The sequence below is a fragment of the Sylvia atricapilla genome, chromosome 11 (genome assembly GCF_009819655.1).
Source record: "Sylvia atricapilla isolate bSylAtr1 chromosome 11, bSylAtr1.pri, whole genome shotgun sequence".
Classification (NCBI taxonomy): Eukaryota; Metazoa; Chordata; class Aves; order Passeriformes; family Sylviidae; genus Sylvia; species Sylvia atricapilla.
This window is the reverse complement of record NC_089150.1, coordinates 17045803-17066790: the sequence shown is the minus strand read 5'-3', so window position 1 is coordinate 17066790 and position 20988 is coordinate 17045803. Positions and strand designations below refer to the sequence as shown.

General features: G+C 40.9%; 1 protein-coding gene across 7 annotated transcripts in view; it reads right to left on the bottom strand.

Annotated features, from left to right (window-relative positions):
* DOCK3 (dedicator of cytokinesis 3) overlaps window positions 1-20988 on the bottom strand; it is a 185393-nt gene that overhangs the window by 23623 nt on the left and 140782 nt on the right. For 6 of the 7 annotated variants that reach the window (XM_066326884.1, XM_066326888.1, XM_066326885.1 and 3 more), the window contains exons 29-40: window positions 19710-19785; window positions 18703-18803; window positions 18369-18427; window positions 16884-17032; window positions 14558-14643; window positions 12720-12746; window positions 12502-12597; window positions 11063-11123; window positions 10492-10585; window positions 9657-9805; window positions 4956-5042; window positions 4004-4108 (exon numbers count right to left, since the gene is read on the bottom strand). In XM_066326884.1, the coding sequence (XP_066182981.1) occupies window positions 4004-4108; window positions 4956-5042; window positions 9657-9805; window positions 10492-10585; window positions 11063-11123; window positions 12502-12597; window positions 12720-12746; window positions 14558-14643; window positions 16884-17032; window positions 18369-18427; window positions 18703-18803; window positions 19710-19785 (1090 nt within the window). The remainder of the gene's footprint in view (window positions 1-4003; window positions 4109-4955; window positions 5043-9656; window positions 9806-10491; window positions 10586-11062; window positions 11124-12501; window positions 12598-12719; window positions 12747-14557; window positions 14644-16883; window positions 17033-18368; window positions 18428-18702; window positions 18804-19709; window positions 19786-20988) is intronic. The other variant, XM_066326886.1, reaches the window with a different exon arrangement.

Sequence of the window (20988 nt, the reverse complement as noted above, 5' to 3'; positions counted from 1 at the left end):
AGCATTGTTTGGAAACACAGGATTTCTAAAGTCCTCAGTGTCAGGAAGATTGCATTCCAGTGTATTAAACCCTCACAAACCACAGTTTTCATCAGTGTTAATATCTCCTGGTGCAGGGCCAATCTAAGCAGGCAAATTCTCTAATTTCACTAGTTTAAACTCTCATACAGATAGAATCACAGAACCCCTGGGTTGGAAGAGACCTCCAAGATCACAGAGTCCAACCCAGCTAGACCATGGCACTGAGTGCCACATCCAGTCTTTATTTAAACACATCCAGGGATAGTGACTCCACCACCTCCCTGGGCAGACCATACCAATACTTTATCGCCTTTTCTGTAAAAAACTTTTTCCTAATATCCAACCTCTACTTCCCTTGGCACAGCTCAAGGCTGTGTCCTCTGGTTCTGTCTGTTGCTGCCTGGACAAAGAGACCAGCCCCACCTGAGCACAGCCACCTTTCAGAGAGCTGTAGGGAGTGACAAGGTCACCTCTGAGTCTCCTTTTCTCCAGGATAAACACCCCCAGCTCCCTCAGTCATTCCACACAGGGTTTGTGTTCCCAGCCCCTCACCAGCCTCATGGCCTCCTCTGGATGCACTTGAGGATCTCAACGTCCTTCCTAAACTGAGGGACACTTGGACTTATTAAACTTCATCTTATTGGACTCTGCCAATCCATCCAACCATTCCAGATCTCTCTGCAGAGCCCTCTTACCTTCCAATAGACCAACACAGGCTCCCAGCTCAGTGTCGTCTGCAAATTTACTAATGAAAGGCTCAATACCTTCCTCCATGTCATCAATAAAGATATTGAATAAAGAACTGGTCCCAGCACAGACCCCTGAGGGACACCACTGGTGACTGTCCCCAGCTGGATGCAGCACTGTTCCCCACCACTCCCAGCCATGCAGCCAGTTCCTAACCCAGCACAGAGTGCTCCTGTCCCAGCCCGGGCTGCCAGCTTTTCCAGGAGTGTGCCCTGGGAGACACTGTCAAAGGCCTTGCTGAAGTCCAGGTAGACACATCCACAGCCCTTCCTGCACCCACCAGGTGGGTCACCTGGTCATCAAAGGAGATCAGGTTGGTCAAACATGACCTACCTCTCCTAAACCCATGCTGGTTGGGTCTGATGCCCTGGCATAATAACTCGAACAGGGAGGGTTTTCACCTTCATAAAACAATGAAAAAAATTAAGAAACAAGAACAGCCTTTTATTTCTTGCATTTAGAAGCTGCAGTATATTCAAGAATGTGTTTTTAATTGTTTTGGAAAAGGGATATGGCCAAGCAGTTCTTGATCTTGTAGCAAAATTGAAGGGGAAGTAGCAAAACCAGATCTTAAAACACAGCTGAGGAGTTCAGTTATCTCTGGCTTTGCATTTCAACTTCATGGAAAGGATCTCATGTTCTGGCTGTGACATGTGTCACTTTGCATGCATCAGTCACAGCAACCAATGGACTGGCAGAAGAATCACAGGATGAATCTTGACAGTGCAGTCTGTAATGCTCAAACTTTGCAGCTATTATTAAATTTGGAGTGAGCCCATGTTTGAAGGTGAATCTCTTCATGACACTTACTGAGTTCTGTTTTAGCTTTTGATTGCAGCAATCTAGAAAACTGTAATCCTATAAATAAAGTTATTATGATTCTAAAAATAAAGGCCTGAGAACACCTCAAAGCTAAGTAAGACTTTTCAGACAGATGCCAACACAAGATCTCAAAACATGCCTTGTCAGGCCTTACTTGAACTTCTGGTACATGGAAGATATGGATAGTTTTAATTTAAATTTACTTACATAGAAAGGCTAGAAATAGATGCGGAATTCATAGAAACATAACAATGTCCTTTTTAGACAAAGGGTCTTCCACAATCAAAGATGCAGAAAGAAGTGGTTATTTTCTGTCTTAAGCTATACAGCAATAGAAAAATACATGAGAAAAGGGCTTGGAGTTATTTGATCACTTTAAATCACTCCTGTATCCATTTGAAGATTTTAAATCCATGTAAATCTTTTTCTTCTCTAGAATAGCTGCTTCCAGTCTCTTTACAGTGTGATCCATGCTGGTGTGACAGATAATGGGCTTAGTCTGTGCTCCACAATGTGTGTGCTGTATGGATCATTAGGGAGAGAAAGGAGGAGGATGACTTTTAATGAGATTGCTACATTAGTAATCTGCTATCAGAAGTACTGCTACCAAATATAATTGCAGAATTAACAAGGATTATAATTATGTACGCTCGTGTTCACTGGTAATGGCTCTAGCCAAGGATCCAAGCTGTTACAGCACTTTGCAAAGAGTCAAGGCTGAGCACAGGAGATCAAGCAGTGTCACACACTTTGGCCATGCAGGATCCCAGGTAAAAGTGAGGATCCACAAGATAAAAAGATAAGCTCGAGTCACTGACAGCACTTCACATGTTAGGAACACTTGTGTACCATGATGACTGTGTTGTCACTCACTTGCTGAAACACTTGTTGTTAAAAATAAAACCAAGAATTGTCAGTTTTCCCGGGAGATCTTCATGAAAGGACAGCTCCAGGTTCACACTGCAGCACCTTTCTTTCTTTGGATTCCTCCGCAGGAGTATTCCACACGCTGCTTCAGGCTGCTGCTTTCTAAATTCTGTGATGAGCAGCTGAGGGAGGAGAGGCTCAGACTGGAGAAAAGGAGGCTTAAGGGGGACCTTCTCACCCATACAGCCCCCTGAGGAAGTGGTAGCCAGGTGGGGATAGGGCCCTACTCCAGGGAACAAGGGACAGAAAGAGAAGAAACTGCATCAAGCTGCACCAGGGGACATTCAGGCTGGACATCAACAATAATTTCTTTATGGAAAGGGTTGTCAGGCCTTGGAAGGGACTGCCCAGGGGGTGATGAAGTCACCATCTCTGGAGGTGTTCAAGAAACAACTGGATGTAGCACTGGTGCCATGGTCTGGTTGACAAGGTGGTGACTGGTCAAAGATTGGATCGATGATCTTGGAGGTCTTTTCCAACCTAAATGATTCCGTGACTCTCTGATTCTGGCACTGTTCACCTTCAAGTAACATGAAACCACCACACTTTATCCACAGGTATTTCTTCTCCTTGACTGATTCCAACTTGCCTTTATTACTCCTGCCTGTGTTTCCATTAAAAGACTATAATTAAACCCCAATGTTGAAATCCTTGTTAAAAAAACCAACAAACAAATTCATAATGAGAGGGAAGTATAAGAGGATAGCTTTCAAAATAGCTTGGCTTTGTATGGCTCCATTCCTGCGTACCTCAATTTGTGCCACCTCTTATCAAACCATTCCTTCAAAGGGAACACAAACCATGCTCCTCCGCTCCTTGAAAGCTTCCAGTTACCTTGTCCTGTCACATTTGATGGCATCTGCCATCAATTTGCAGGCAGCTCTTGGAGCACTTGTCAGATTATATTTTTTCCTTGCTCTAAACTAGCAAGAAGACATTGTATAAACAAATATCCATTTAAGGTTTGATTCCTCATTAGGAAAAGAAGAAAATTTCACTTTTTAAATGGATTGGTACACCAGCAGACAATGAGCTCCAAGTGAGGACATGTTCAAAGAAGCTGTTTGGCTTTTTGTTGAAGAGAGGAAATTTTCACTTGCACATAGCATAAGAGTCATCAGGCTGGGATTAGAATTCTGTCAAGTGAGACTTTTTTTAAAGTGCGATAATTTGAGATGATGAAAATTAGTTGTAATGACCCAACATTGCTGCAATACAGCATTTTGCTTAATATAGAGGCAATTTGTGCTGCATCTGCAGATCATCAAAAATTCACAGTGGCATGAGTCAAATTTCTGATCTCTGTTCCCAAGAACATTCCCAGTGGACTGTGTCCTTCAGTTCAGCCAGAAAACTGTTTTCATTTGTGTAGGTGTAAAAAAATATGCTGAATGGTAGACATCATATCCCCAAAACAAAATTACAAAGCCTTAACAGCTACTCTGAGCCTGGTCACTCTGTTAAATCCTGTATAGGTTTGGCTTACCCGCAGGAAAAATGGGAATTTTCGACCATAAAAACCAACTCTGAAAAACTCCGGTTCTAAGCGCTGCTGTTCCATGATATTGTCATAATAGGTAGCTTCCATTTTCTGTGGAGGAAAGAGATAGCTGCTATCAGTCCATTAAAGCTGCACTTAAAACATTAACATCTCAAGACTCATTAAAATATCACATTGCTCTTTTACCCCTGCAGTTTTTTGTGAAAAGACTAAAATTCTGTTAAAGATAAAAATTATTAATTGAACCAGTCTATGTGGTGGAACACTAAAATAAACTGGAAAAATAAACTGGATTTTTTTTTGAAAGACAATTTAAACCACTGTGTATATGCACGCAGCATAAATCTCAAATTTGATACACGTATGCTACCCCATGTGACAGGAGGAGGTGAACTATTTTCACACTCAAAAGTTTTTAAATAACAACAGGAACTTCAGCTTTTTCTGATTAAAGCACGATGCTGCAAATGCGCCCTGATTTCCTCACGTGTTTGGTTATACCAGAGGACCAGATCCTTGTAAACTGATAAGAATGCCATAAACATTTGCCTTCTTCATTTTCTCTCTCTTGTTCATCTGATCTCACTGAGGCACAAGCTGTCCTTGATTCTTTTGGAATTAAAATGAAATATGTATTAAAACCTAGGGTATTTAATGCAAAAATATATGAAAATATGCCACTGCGATAGCAAACCCAGCTTCTGTGTGTCTTTGCTGTCTCCATATACTCATGGGATTTCACTGCTACCAGACTTTGGAATTATTTCAGTGGACCTACAAAGTCATCAACATGAATCAGTGTCCAAGAGTCACAGTGAATGGATGGAACTCTGTAAGGAATGCAATTATTTTTTAAATTCAGAATGCTAGACAGGACAGCAAAATGCTGTGGGGAACGGTGTCAGAGTGTGCAAGGAGAGAAAGTGCTGGCACTTACCCGGATCCAGCTGAGGCTCTGGTAGTCATAGAGGCTCTGGTACTGCATGGCCAGCTCTCGGCACAGCGGGATGCCGAACTCCCAGCTCTGCGGGGCCAAAGCAGATCACACTACAGCAAACACAAGGCTACTGCTACTTGCTCTCCTAAGAGCAAGAGGGAAACTCAGTTCTGGGGATTCATTTGGTATGAAATGGCAGAGATTAGATGTGAAAATGCAATGCCATGAAACCATTTCCATTAAATAGGAGATCAATTCCTTCTAAAAGATGGGAACAGAGGCATGTGTTCCGTGGAAATTACACATACATACTGCTTGTTCTGACAGTTCCTTTATGAGACTTATCTGGAGAAAGATAATAAAACTAATAATTTTTCTTTGTGCTAGACACCCCTTCAACCCACCCCCAACAGCTCCTTTTCTTCCTGCACTAGACCTCCCTGGAGTACAGAGTTAGGGCTCGGCTCCCCAGCAAAGTGCTTCCCTTCCCACTGAAAGCACAAACTGTCAGGCACTGGTAACACTGCAATACACAAAACATTCTCAGAACTGAGCTGCATTACTGCAGTCAATATCCATATTCAGAAAGCCACACTAATTTCTTCAGCTCCCAATCCCACACAATAAATCTCTCCTAGCACACCATACTCATCATCCCAGAGGTCAGGAGGGAGAGATCAACACTGGGCACACCCACACTGTGAGAAAGAGGTAACTCCTGTTACCTCAAGTGGCTTTTTGGAGAGTTGTTTTACACTGAAATCTCCTCTTCCATCACCTTTTACCTGTACACACTGGAAGCCTTTTGGGGGAGTGGCTGTTTCTTACCATGCTTATGGTAAAGGATTTAGAACACCAAGGTCTCAGTTGAACCTTTACTGCATTAAGTTTCATTATACATTACTGAGATAATTTGCCTGTTGTTTTACATGGGACCCTGCTGTAGTGAAAACAAAATTAATGTGTGAGTTAGACTATCACCTTAAGTTTTAGGAATATTAATTGCAATATTGTAAATTCTTGGTAACAGTCATTAAAAGCAATTATGTAAGATATTAGCATTTAATATGGAAACAGTTTTTCTGGTTACATGCACCTTCACATAAAAAGTGAATCTCTACACTGTTTGATTTAATTTATGAGGCAGTTTACAGTCTTTCCCTTTAAGCTCACATTTGTAGTGTCTGTTCTCTCCTTACTACTGCTTCCTCACTACAGATCTTATAGCTTCAGTTAATTGCAAAAGCTTCAATAAAAACTTGCTAAATAAAGTATTGTACCAGAATCAATTTGGATATTCTGATAGTATTTGTAGTTTGGGAGAATAGGAGGTCTGAGATTTATTTAGATCAAAGCAATAGATAAAATAGGAAAGGAACTGAAATACCAGTTTCTTGGCTACTCTGAATATTAGTAAGGTATTTGTGATCTCAAATTAACAGGATTTTTGCTGTGGGTTGTCAAAGTCCATGACACACACCAAATTGAGATCACCCATAGTCAGTTAAGTGTTTGTATTTGCAAATTCAAACATCACTGCATTTTTTATGGATGCAGCACAATCTTTACAGAGATACTATATATAGATTTTCAGTCCTCAGCTGGTCTGTGTTCACTTCTAAAACATCTGGCCAAAAACAAATGGCTTTTTTTCCCCTCAGAGAGTGCAAGCAGTCTTACATCCAAATGGGATGCTGTGACTAAAACCTACCTAACTCTAATCTGTGTTCTGGACAGAAGCAGAAAGCTCCCTGGCTGTTTTCCCTCCAGGTGATCTGAGGGATGTAACCTATTCATGCTCCTTTTCTGATGTCAATTAAATTAACAACATGTAATCACATCTGATTTCTCTATATACTACCCCTTCCTACATGTACCTTGATACCATTCCCGTCATCCTAACTCAGGCTCTCTCTTTGTTTCAGTTTCCACACCAAGAAATTCCACTGTGCTACCTCAGTGTTCTGCAGATACAAGATGAGATAGAGAAGTGAAGAAAAACAATATTTGGATAACTTCCTAAAGAGAAAATGGTTTGTAGATATTTGACAGGAAAAGGAAAGAATGGATATCCAAGTCACTGTAGCTTCAATTTTAAAATCTGTGATGCTAATGAGGAACATCTTCACAGTACAGATAATTAATATGTAATCCCATGTGACATGCAAGTGTCACTTCCCTCTCCAAATAACTTCCTGATGTCTCCACTGGTTATTTTCCTCATTAGTGCTTTCTGTTTTGCTGACCTCTGATGTGTTTATATGTTGTGTATTCCTGGACAGCCACATTTACAGGGCATTTATTGCAGCTTTCGCCTATGGCACCAGGAACTGACTGCACACAAGGGGGCACAGGAAGAGACAGTCACCCTTTCTGAATGCCAGCCTTTATTTACTCACATCCCAGTGTGTAGATTTCTTTTGGAAATGATTCCCATGAGGGTACACGAGAGAAAATATTTCAAGTGTTGAGTATGGAGCACATGATGAAAATCAAAGTGCTTTGGGAACACTGCTTTGGGTCTCTGTGTGCACTTGGCTGCACTGAGGAGAACAGACCCTGCATTGCCACGGTGGGAGCTGGTCAGAACTGTCAGTTAATAAATCAAGCAGTGAACTGGACAGAAATGGGTTGTGTAGTTTTCCAGCTATTGCTGTGCAGAAACATGATCAGTCAGGTTCAAACTGTTCCATTCACAGATGTCTTCAACTAGAGAGCTTTTGAGTTTTAACTGTCAAAAATGTAACTGAGGATTAAAAATATCTTCAATTTAAGTTATGTATTTGCACACACTGCCAGATGATCCAGAAAACAATTCACAGCATAGCAGAAATCAGCAGGAAGGGGCACGTGACCAGTGAAGGCTAAAAGGGCTTTGGAGCACCATGTTCCTTCCCAGCACAGGGCTGCTGCTGAGCAGCAGCAGCTGAGGGTGGGAGTCAGTTCTGCATCCACTGTAGCACCTCAGGCCTGCCACAGGCTGTGCCACTGGCATGTCACAAGGCATCCCTGTGGCCAGTTTTCCTACCATTCCTGTCTTGACTAAATTTTCCAATTAAAAACTGCAGAATTTTTACAGCTTTTACACTCTGCATTGACACCCTCACTTGGTGGAAGAGGCCAGGAGCAGCATGAGAAATGGAACTCTGGAAATGCAATGGAAGGACAACAACAAATCCTGCTCTGCAGAACCTAAGGAGGGACAATCTCAGGATAGTGCAGAAAGAAGCTGTCAGATACAAGCAGAGGGAGGCAGGTTTCTTCTATTCCCTCAGCTGCTCCCTGTCACACAGCAGGAATGCTGAAAAGGAGGATTTGACTTCTCAGCATCTTTCACTTCCATAGTCTGAGGTGACATACACACTGCTTAAGTGGATTATTTAATCATTCAGCTACCATTTGCAATAAAGGAGGATTAGAAGACAAATCATAACCAAAAACATCCAGTGGGGAGAAAACCTAAGAGGTTAACACTCTATAATCTGTTAGGAGTTTTATAGCCTAATTACATCAGTCAAGTTTTACTCTCCTTCACTATGTATATGGATTCACTGCTGTTGTCAAAAATAAAGGCTCACTCGATTTCCATAGTGCCTCTATCATCTTTGTCTAGTCCAACAGTACAGTACTGCAATATTTGCACAAGCCAGTAATTTGTTTTTAACTGCAGTCTGAAAAATCCCATAAAATTTGTGAAATGAGAGAACCACATGCAGTGTTATCACAAAAGAGCAACTCTGGCAGACACACAAAAAAAATCTTAATCACTTCCTCATAAATGGGCTATTTCTTCCTTTACACAGGAATCTTCCTTTCACAGGTTCTGTACAAAATGTTTCTGCCATATGCAACTCCTACTGCCGGGACTAGGAATTAATTATCTGGAATGGCAGCCCCATAAGAAACAACTCACATTTGTATTTTAATGCCACCGTCATTGCCATCACGGGCAAAATCAACCCTGAGGAACATATACAGATGTTAACTCCCAAGAACATAAGCTGTAGGAATTTTCCTAGAGAAGGGAAAAATTTGAAAACACTCCAACAGATGATGTCAGTTTTAAGGTTCACCAAAACACCATGACACCAGGGACTAAAACATCTGCCTCTGCAGTAATTGAAAAAAAAATATAATTAACTGTAGAAAACCCATAGTCAATATATGAAATTGAAATGGATTGATTTTCTTCTTGTGCAGTGGATGGAACTGCACTTTAATTGAAAATCACTTTAAAATAAGTGACACTGAAAGGACTTAAACCTTTTTCAATAAAGAGGCCCCTATAGCATTTACCTGCCATTTCCTTGTGTAGGTTAGGCACAAAACAAGTTCTCAAGGCAGTCATAGCAGAGCAGTTAGCACAGACAGCTAGAAAATGCAATCCTGCCTCCCAAAGCTGAGCAAGTAGCACTCTGCCACATCAGAGGATCCAAGGCTTGGTTTAAAGGTTTAAAAATGTTCTGGTGTTTGTCCTGTTGGCCTCCCTAACCCATTCCAAATGCCATACATAATGAAATACCTTTTCTCTCTCTCTCTCTCTTTTTTTTTTTTTTTTCCAGAGAGCCAATTTGTCATGCTATAAACCCTTTTTGATACAAATTTACTTCCAGACTACTGAACTGAGATGATGGCTTGCAAGCCCTAAGTCAGTCAGGAAAAGGGAAGGAAGCTGCTGGAAGAGAGAAGAAGTTGGCATACCTTCCCTTTGTTGAAGTAATGGATAATCTTACGGCACAGACCTTCCTTACGTTGCCACTCTGACTGAGAAGGGTAATGCAGGAACTCTCTCAGAGGTCTGTCCTCCCACTGAAGCAACTCACAGTACAAAAGCAAAGTGAATGCAGCCTCTGTAGGAAAGGCAATTATGGAAACACTGAATCAATGACAGCAAATAAACACAGCCAATACTGAAAGGTCACAGACCTGCTTCTGATACAGTCTGTGATTTCTGATTTATAGTTTGTGAAAAAAAATCTCAACTCTCAGAGGACCATTAAATGAGTCAATTACTTAAAATAGCAGGACACGATTTTTAGGTACAAATCTGTCAAGTCTCTTTTTACCAGCTACTTGATTTAAATGCACAGTCAGATGTTCAGATCTGTAACTAGATTTGAGGCTTGCAGCTGTAAACAGAGCTTGGACAACACAGTATTAGAGTCCAGACACGTTCCAAGTGCTCCCTCAGCACTGCAAGGCGAGGAAATATGACAAGTGATAATATAATGGTGGTTTTCCTAATCTTCCTCTACATTTCATTCTGCCGTTGTGATTTTTTTTTAAATCCATCTTCTCCAAGGACACTTTAATGTAAAATTTGAAGTGTAATGCAATGCTCATGTGGTTTTGTGGGCATAAACAGACAGTACTGAACTTAAGGGAAGTAGCTGGGCCTCAGCTTCTTGCCTTCTGAACTGCCGTAAGTGCTTCATGCAAATTCTTTCCAGAAGAATGAACCAGATATTATAACATTGGGAGAGTTAAAAAAATGTCACGAGGACTTGAAGCAGACTCTGTGGAATGTCCCCCCCACCTGTGTAGTTCTCAGCCTGCAGGTGCATGTCACACAGCTTGTGGATATAGCGGATGTACATCTCCTCCTTGTTAATTTCAGATTTGTAGAAATTCTGTGGAAGAAAAAACAGAGTTCTTACTCTTGAGGCTCTTCCTTCATTCAAGCACTCAGCAGCATCTGTGGAAGTGCAAAGTTATTGAAAAGAGAGCACATTCCTAGTGGAAAAGACAAGTAATAATGCTTTTCACATTCACACTCGTCTAACCCACTAATTTTATCGTGGCATGATCTTTTTTTCAAAATGAAGGTAGTCAAAAGCTGAAAGAAGAGGTGAGAGAGGTTGTAGAACCTGTGTCACAGGGATACACAGAACTCAGCTGGACACAGCCTTGAGGTGCCTGACCTATCTGGCCCTGCTTTAAGCTGTGAGTAGGACTAGAGCCCTCCTCACAATCCTCATCATTCTCTTCTGTATTCCCAGTGCTTGGATTCTGTCACTTGCCTGACACAGATTCCTACCTCAGCCTTTTCCATCCCAGTTTCAACAAGATTTCACAGTACCACAAAGAGATAAAGGAACCATCTTTACCATAAGGTTAACAGTGCAGCCAATCTTCTTGTTTTCTGTTTCATCTCCTTTCATACAGTCCCTGAGAAAGCAGAGCAATGTTGAAACAAACATCTGCCAAAACAGTCCTTGTAAAACAAATTGGAAGCTATTTTATCTTCCACAAATGCAGCTCTGCAGTGTGGTGTGGCACACAAGGATAAAACCTGAGGGATTTAGACTCATTTAGTTAGATTACTAACTTTTGCATAGGTAAATTAAATCACAAAATTATTCTTTCTGGAATATTTAGAAATTATTTCTATTCAAACAGTACAAGAGACTAAATTTTTAAAGCAGTGACACAGGCAAACCATCTTGAGAACTACGACTGCTACTGACTGACAGCTAAGAAATGCCTCTGTGTTTTCCAATTCCAATGCCACATTCCAGTTCCCTCTTCTGGGAATGACAAATCAGCTGCAGATTGAAACTAAAATAAAAACTGGCATGTGTTTCTCAATTAAGTATGGAAATAATGTATCTGTGTGTCAAAGCTGCCTTGCTGCCAGCCATTTATCATTAAAAACCAAAACCACATGACACCTCCCACCCTGCCTCCCAAAAAACCCCCAAGCTGCTCCCCTGCATTCCCTATAAAAGTATCTCCAGTACCTGGTTGTGCAAGTAGTTGTGGAGCAGTTGTTGCCAGGAAAAAAACAGGAGATTGGATCAAAGTGGTAGGGATAACAAAAAGAGCAAACTAAAATGCAGAGAAAAGGATTTGGGACTGCAGAACACCCAGCCTAGTCAGAGGGTTTCACCTCTAATGAGCAGCAGCAGAAGAAAAAACTATTTGAACTCTTGTCAGTAGGCTAAAGATAGAAATATCTGGGGCAGTTCTATCTAGGTTCAAATTGTCTATTATTAAAAAAACCCCTGAGTGTGTATGTATATATAAACCTAAAGTTAAAACATTTCCTTCTCACTAAGTCAAAGCTCGGCTGCATTGATACAACAGTCCTTCAAACTTCAGTTTAAAACTCAATGAAGGCTGCCTAATTTCTAGTGAAATCTTGCTCATGAGCCACCAGGTGATGTGTCAGAGTTCCCAGATGGAAGTCCTCCAGCCCTGCAGGCCTGGATGAGGCACCCAGCACACCTTGGTTAAACGAGGCTTTGGGGATCACTCTGCTGTTTAACATCTATTCTGCTGAATTAGGTGAGATCATTTCAGTGATAGAAGGAATTAATGTTTTAGCAACCTGAATAAACTTCAGTACAAAGCTCTCAGGAAGGAGCACACAAGAATGAGAATGAGGGCTCTAGAGAGGAGGATCTGGGATGTTTGCTCAGAACCCAGCAGTGATCTGTTGGTCCACATGTATACAGCCTGACAGTCAATAAAAATATTCCCTGTAGGAATTAGGTACCAGATCTTGACACACCTCTTATGCCTAGAACATGCTGGTGCCAGATACCTGTAGTCGAGCAGACGCTCCATGAGACGAGTGACAGATGTGACAAAAGAGATCCCAGTCTCCCGCCAAGTTTCCTGCTCAATCTTCTCCAGCAAACTGTTTGGAGATGGAAAGACAGCAGCTGAGGCTTCCAGGGAAATGGTATAGTGCATGCAGACTGATCCAGACAACTTGGTTTCTCCCTCATAAAACAAATTCCAGAAGAATTAGCATCTTACCTGGGATAAGGCCCAAAGAGTTGGGTTCTACTCCAGGCAGCATGAAGTAAAGACAAGGGAATTACAGAATTGACAGGAGAAGGGAAAATATCCTCACATTATGAAAAAGAGCAACACTCATGGCAATACTAGATTCCCACATTATTATCTGTAGCTTAAATATTGCTAGCAGCAGTCAGAAACTGAAAGGGAGTCCAAACCTACTGCAAATATTTCTTCTTTGCTCATCTTTCCATAAATTTTCATCTCTAATCAGCAACCAACAACCCTGAATCACATTGTATTTAAACTGGAAATAAAAGCAATCTTCTCCTGCCTAGCACATACAGCATAGTGAGGACCCATCTCACACAGTTGCAAAGGAAGAGAGAAGGCTGGAACGAGAACAATGGACATTGTGCTTAAAAAGTGAAGAAAGACAGCAAATTTACATGCCAATTTTCCTGAAGCTGGATTTCCAGTCAAAGAATTTGCCACTTCTGGGAAAGAAATTCTGTTGGGTGTCACATTCTCCAAAGGGGCAAACTCTTCAGTACTTGGATGATTTGCAGCTGAGGGAGCCAATTCCCTTTTCAGCAGTATAGTTGATACAGTAGAATTCAGGATCAACTGTTTTTGTCACACAGCATTTACTAATTTGTGGAATTTTTTCCTCAAATTGTTTCCTCATATTCTTCTCAGACAACTCGGTGAAAAATATAAACTAACTGCTTGCTGGAATTCCAGGCTGTATTTCTGGGTAATGCATCCAATCACTATCAACTAAAAATGAGTAAAAAGCTACAGCCCTTGAATTCTTAACATTTCAGGTAATCAATGTCTTCAATTGGAGCTAAGGCACACACTTCCTCTTGCCACATGAATAATAAAAAAAAAGAGCAGATATTTCCTTTCCTTTATCCTTGAAAGAGACTTACTTTATCTGTACACATAAGATCCAAGACTTCCCAAGGCTGAATATACACAAACCCAAACTGAATACATTTCCATACTTCCTGAGGATATTCACATGGGATGGGCAGGCTTATCTAGCTTGAAATGAATGAATGTGCAATTGCAAATTCAGAAATAAAATAATTGGTTCCAGCAAAACTAAAGTTTATGCCTCAGACAGCCAGTGTGCTATTGGGGGCCACATAAAATTGTCTGGAATATATTGCTAAAATTCCGCTAATTATCTCACTAGACTATTAAAAAAAAAGGGTTAACTGGTCTGGACTATCAAGGGTTCAAAATAATTCCTTCTGAAATAAACTAGGAATACTTGAAATTAAATTTGGAGACAGATCAGTAATCAAAGGTAGTGAAGTGTAAAGTCGAACATAAAATCCTTAAGTTTATCCTTCAGAGTACGAATTATTGGTGTGAAAGGGAGTAGAAATACAGTGTCACAATGGACTCTGGAGGGAGCAACTGGCAACTGCTGAGCCAACCAAAACAGGGCCTTCAGAAACAGGAGGAAAGGGAAATGCTGAGGAAAATCTCCATTGCTCTAACAAGGCCTGACTCAGTAGATAGCACGCTGTCCCTCTAAACAATCCTGAGGCCAGGCTCTCACTCACTGCAATGGAAAGAGAAGAGCCCTGGGTCCTCCAGCAAATGAATTTTTGATAGGAGGATGATAACGTGTGCAGCCTTTTATTAGATGCCACAGAGAGAAGACAAAGAAGAATTTAGGTCTCTATATTACTTTCAGCATTACTTTGCTGAGCTATTCCATGGAAACCTGCCAGGAAGCCCTTTCCTGCCCTCCCCAAGGATCTGTGGCTGCACAGATCAGTGCCTGACTCTTCCAGTGGCCCTGCACAACACGAGGAGCACGAACTGGCAAAGCTTACAGCAGGCTGAAGAGCTCCCTGTAGTTCTCATCACCTTTTCCTTCAGACACCAGGCTGTCCAGCTTATCGATCAGCTCGGCTTCCACCTGCAGAAGTGACCAAATCCATCACTCAGACACATTTCCAGTGACAGCTACACCAGAAAATCCAGCACCACTGCTCTGCTGGTGGAATTGATTTGCAATCACCCAGGCATCGTTATATTGGAAAATTATTTGTTCATTAAATGCCACGTTTGAAGTATCTCTATGATATATGACACTTAGGCTTTTTCTTTCACTATATAAAGGGCCACACCAGCATCATTATGTTTTTCTCTTAGAAAGATTTTGAATACATATTAATTTCAACCCTAAACATCAAATGTGATATCAGGTATTCTCATAAAATTGATTCAAGGGCAGAAATTGATGCACATAACATTAAACAAAATGCTTTCATGTAGTCAGAAATCTTGCAGAAGATAGTTTTGCTACTGGTGAAGACAGAGGCTCCTAAAGGCTGAAACTATTTGCAGAAATATGGCTTGCTTTTATTTAAAGACAAGCATAGTTTGAGCTTCTCTACATTTTTCAGCTGCCAAATTGTGAAGGAAGGAAAGATGGGAAGGAAAAGCAAATCAGCCAGTGGTACACAAATGGACTTGGTGCTCTTGCTGCTGAAATCATTTAAGGGAGACCTATTTTCATCCCAGAGTCAGAATGTATTGTTATCCAGCCTTGCTGAAAAAACAACCTTGTTAAAACATGAACTACTGAAGAAAATTAAAAAAGGGCTTGAAAATGAATTTTCAGGGTTTTTATATTTTCAGACAAACAATTGAATATTCAAAAGGTAAAGAGAAGCTGAGAATTAAAAAAAACCCTCCCTTTCTTTGTGCTCTACAGTGACAAAGGAAATCAGTAATGCTCGTGTCCAGCTCTCCAGCATTGTACTGCAAAGCAAATAACTCCCTGGTTCCAGCAGATAACGTTAATGAGATTTATTATCTCTTGGGGTACTTAAACATTTATTTAATAACTAATGCAGATGATTATTTCATCTTTAACCTCAGAAAGTTACAATATATTCTTCATAAAGCAGTGTGGAAATTTGTTCCACAGGTAATTTAAGCAATTCTTGGAGCTGTAGTTTAAAATACGTTAGTGAGTATAAAAATTAAACTAAGATTATGAAGAGTTCATCTTGATATAGAAAATATAAATAAACCCAGAAACTCAAAGGTGTCAGTAGGTGCTTATCACTGCAAATTCCAGAGAAAGACTGTTCTATTGTTACGCTAAAACAAGTGGAAAGAGAACTATGATCAAAATGCTATTGCAGTAATAATAATAGTAAATAATAACAATATAACAGTAAATAATAACAATAATAACAGCAACCATGGGTATTGAAGAAAAACAAGCTCCTGGTAATACTTTTCCACACAGCCTTTAATAGATCAGGTTATGGGAAAGGTCTGCTATTCTCCTGGAATGACAGACTAGATCTGGCATTTTAATGACTGTGCAAATCATTAATGACACAAATTATGATAATTCAATGGTGATTTACTCCTTCAGAGCACTTCTCTGCTCTGGCCCCCAGTATTGCCCCAGTGCAATGACAACTAACACTGTCATCTGAGGATCCAGAGGCCCAAGGATGCAAACCCATCCTTCTTTAGCAATGCTCTGCACTTCAAGGGATATGGTTTGCAGTGGAAAATCTGAGCAATTCTCTGACCACGACTGGGAAACTGAATGATGAAGATTCCTCTCCCTGATTTGCAATCAGAGCTCACAGCAGGTGGAAACTGCAGAGCTCTTGCTGGACTTAACCCTTCTTGGAGAGCTGCTGCATTTTCTGAAAACAGAAACAGCTACAAAGTCTGTTCCAAGGCATTGTATAATGATTTAATTTATATAATACCACTTCCTAGCTGCAAATTGAAGACAGAGAAGCAGAGAGCACTGTTTTCACAAAGACTGGCCAAATCTTTACATCCCTGTTTTTGGTTCTCAGCCTGACCCATTTAATGGCTGACTAAGAATCTAAGTGAACCCACTGGGAGCAGTAGTAGTCCAGCACTTACAAAATTCTTTGCCCCATCTGTGATGTGCTGAGCACATTCCTCCTTTTCCCCATGTTCATGGGAAACTCGGTTTGCACTGGTTAAACAACCCTGGGGGCCTTGTGCTAGTTGTGTGAATTAGCTCCCGAATTTTCTACATGCATTTACATGACATTTCACAGTCAGAAACAGATCAACAAATACAAACTTCCTTGCTTCCAGCTGGACACAGCAGACAGAGCAAGAAAAGGACAGTTTGGGAAGACCTCTCACCTGTTTGAAGTTGCCATTCTTTCTCTGCTCCCAGTCCATCATGTCATGGAAGATCGGGATCATGATATTCCGCACTTCTGGTTGTGGAACAAGCGTAACACCCAGAAAGGGGCCAATCATTCCCGGAATAAAGTGAATCTTGTGCTCGCCTGTACAACACAGAACAATTGTAATTAAATAAAAGCCTTTGCTATCTGTCACTGAGAAAATAGGGAACCCTTGCAATAATGACATTTACACAGTAGTAATAGTAAGCATGAGCATTACAAAAGCAAACGTTCTTTTCCTGAAGAGGAATGAAAAATCAGTATTTGCTTTACACTATTTCTTGCAGAGTCTCTAAGAGCATTTTTAAACTCACTATGAAAGCCTTCAGCAAAAATTGTCAGTGCATTTTACTTGCAAAGGAATTCAAACTGTCAAAAGTAACCAAACTGAAACACTAACTGGGGGAAAAGAGGCCAGGGGTGCTTCTGATTCATGAAGATTTTGAAAGGGCTGGTGAGAACAATGGTGCTTAAATGGAGCATGTTTAGATTTCAAGGAACAGAGCTCTTGGTCCCCACAACTGCCATTGACTGGGACCAAGTGGATCTGCTCCAGGAGGGACCTGAGGCACACTACTGCACTGCTGCAGAGAGAAACTCAACAAAGCCTGATCTGGAACAGCAGCCAGTGATAAATGTCTGCTCTTGCTTCTCAGCTGAGTTTGTCCAGCATCATTTTCTGGGTATTGGAGCTCTGTTATCTTAGAGGACCTTTTATTCTCCACACAGATCCTTTGAAGTGTGACCAGTTCTGGCTGTATCATTTTAGTTGTGCAAGACAAATCAGGCTTATTCCATTTTCTCGCTTCTGTCTTCTTGTCTGTCGTCTGAACTTTGTCGAGCTTGCCTTGGGTTAATATTTTTTTGTGTTATGTTGTTTCTTTTAACTGTAGAAAGCAGGACTGGACAAACTCATCTAGAATCAAGTGCACTTAGGGAAAACACTGTGACAGTAATATGATCCCTCTTCTCTTATTCCAGGTTCTTACATATTTTCTCAAAGATTACAAAGTCTCCTTTACTCACAGCATTTTACAGGCAGCTCCCCTTCAGCTGATTATCAGCATGGTACATTTGTTGCCATTGTTTTTTTTGAATAGCAACTCCTCTCTATATTCCTTCATGTAAAATGTTTGTATTTGGCTTGGTGAATATTTTGCTGCCAAATTATTAAATTATCCAATCTGACTCACGTCACCTCCTTTGCTCTCTTAGTGATTCACCCCTACTCATATCCTTGTATTTGTGATCTCTATCAGCAAACATTTAATTTTTCTCTAGAATACAGTGCAGAAGAGCGTTCTGGTGGGAGAAGTGCTTCTCTTCAGAGAAACAAAGGGTTCTGTGATGCCACAAAACATTAAAAAGATTTAAAAATCTGACAGAAACAGGGTTTTCCTTTGGCGTTGTTTGACAGGTGAGAGGGGGAGAGGCTTACCCAGGTTCTGCCACATGCTGAAGAGCTCATAGGCCATCATCACTCTCATATCACCATACCTGAGAGAGAACAGACACACAGCTGCCCAGGGAACAAAAACTTGCAAGGCAGTGATGTGAAAAAATCATCAATCAGTTAAAAAAAATCAATTCACATTTGTGTCAATGTAAGAATATCAAACAACCTGACTGATCACTGATTGCTGTATTGGGACATGCAGTTATTAATTTCCCAGGCATTTCCACATCCTAGGTTTCATAATAAATCACAGATACTTATGGTAGGAAAATAAGGCTCTTTTCGGAGGTGGGAACCCAACAAAACATATCCTTACTTATCCAGAATCTTCTTCCTCTTAGGTGGTGTGGCATTTTCTAGTTGGAGACTCGGCTGGTTTATAAACAGAACTGCCAGGCTGAAGTAAGAGTTCCACACCTGTGACAAGGGAAGGAATTTTATAACATTACACTCCGAGAATAAGTTTAAAAGAAGCTGAGAAAGACAGACTCCTTTTGGTTATCAAGGGGTGGCTTCATCAATGTATCTCCTACTATGGAGATACATGTCAACTCTTAAGGGTACAAAGGGATTATTTAGAACCTGGTAGGAACTGAAATTAAAACCCCCACAAAAGCAATGTCACTGGGTTTCCTCTTTGCACCAGAGTTCAAGAATGAATAAACTTGGTGACATCAACAAAGGTTTAAATTGTTTTTCTGTATGTTTGAATGGATTTTATCTGTCAAGAATCCCCAGAGATCATGAATTATATCATGAAGGAGATCTCTGTAATTTGGTCTGTTTTCCCAAAGAGAGGAGGTTTTTTGCCAGCTTGGTGTGTGCATGTGTGCCTAGGTGCATGTCTGGCAGCTCTTCCTTACTAACACTGAACTTGCTGCCCATCTCCAGCTACACCAGACACAGGGACAGCACTCCCTAGGATGGTCTTCCTCCATCCAGGTTTTGTGTCATCAGCCAGAGAGACCTTTGGGAGAGGAAGTTAATGAATCCCCCAACTTCAGGAAAAGCACTGCCTGAGTTTACACTGCACTATCCATCAGTCTGGAAGATGGCATGCTCCATTAGCCCCATGCTTATGGAATTACTTTTCCCATTTATGAGGGACTGAATTTTCCTGATCTGATCTCACACTGTATCTGTTCTACTTCCCATTGATTCCACAGCAGATTCCATTCCTGTCCTCTATTAGATAGATCATCTTCCTGATGGACACTCTAATAAATGCTGCAAATATCATCAGCTAATTCAGAGGGCAGTTCCTATTCCTTTGTTACTGCTGGTTTGAAAAGATGTGAGAACATTTTCTGAACCAATTCTTACTTTAAAATCGAAGTCTGTTTCTGTGAAATTCTTATGCAGGGCAGAAGACAAGTACTGAACCGTTGTAACTATGATACTGCAGTCAAAAACAAAGAAAAGAAAACAAAAAGAGAACATTTGAATCTGCAATACAACATATTATAGTGATTAGTGGTGCTGGGTTTACTACAGGTGCATTCTCTGTGTAATTGGTGATATTTACACAGAAGTCACTGTTCTATGTTTTAATGAAGAATTTGTACTAATTAATGCAGATTATGAATGTTCACTATTATTTTAACTTTTAGAATTTACACATTTAAAATCCTGTCTATTTTGCATTGCTGGACAATATGATCACCAGGGAAATGGAATAATACACTCCTCCTCCTGGTTCTAAGCAGAAAGATTTTTTTCCCCAGAGAAGAGTGGCTCAAGAATTTTTGAGCTGTCCTTGTCCACTGTCTATACAATGGTCCTTTATCTCACTCTCATTCAACTCAAGATATTTGAGAGTATTTTGCCGATATTTGATCCTGCGTTATTTTTTGTTGGTGGCTACAAATACCTTAGTGAGAGGCAATTAAGGCACATCTTAGATTCAGGATAAGAATAGATAAGTAGATAAAGCAACAGTAGTATCAAAAGAAGGGCACATCTCTGATGTGCTGCAAGCAATACTTCAGCAGTACTGCTAAGTGTGCCTGTCAGTCTAAGGCTTTGTGGCAAAATTACGCCCAAGGGAACAGGTAACCTGCAGCATCTGAGAGAGCTGCTGTTTCAGGTGGATTTCTTTTTTCTTCCAGAACTTCATTGAATCTTTACGCTTGAATTACTGAAATGCACTTCTTTCACTTCTCATTAGCAGGGTGGACTTGCAGAGCATTAAGCTCAACTGAGCAGACAGCCTTTAGGAGCATTTCCATGGAGTTTCCTCAGAGTGGGAATGTTCCAGCTGTCATTCAGTCAGTGGGAATTCCACAGCTAGTTTAGCTAAGGAAACTAGTGAATAATTCCAGCCACCCCGTGTTCAACACTGCTGCTGAGCCAAAGAGCACAGTACTCAACCCAGCAGAAGCAAGAGACTGAGGTAAAAGGGAACATTAAAATGGCAGATGACAACTGAATTGAGAAGGAACTCTGTGTAATGCTTTGGGGCTGTGGCTGGGGTCTGCTCCCCCTTTTTCAAATTACCAGAATGCCTCTCCTCCCTTGGCTGAGGAGGGATGTTCATGGGGAAGAACAGATGTTCAGAGCAGCGTTCCCTGACAAGGGAGCGAGAGTCCAGAATCACCCCTTG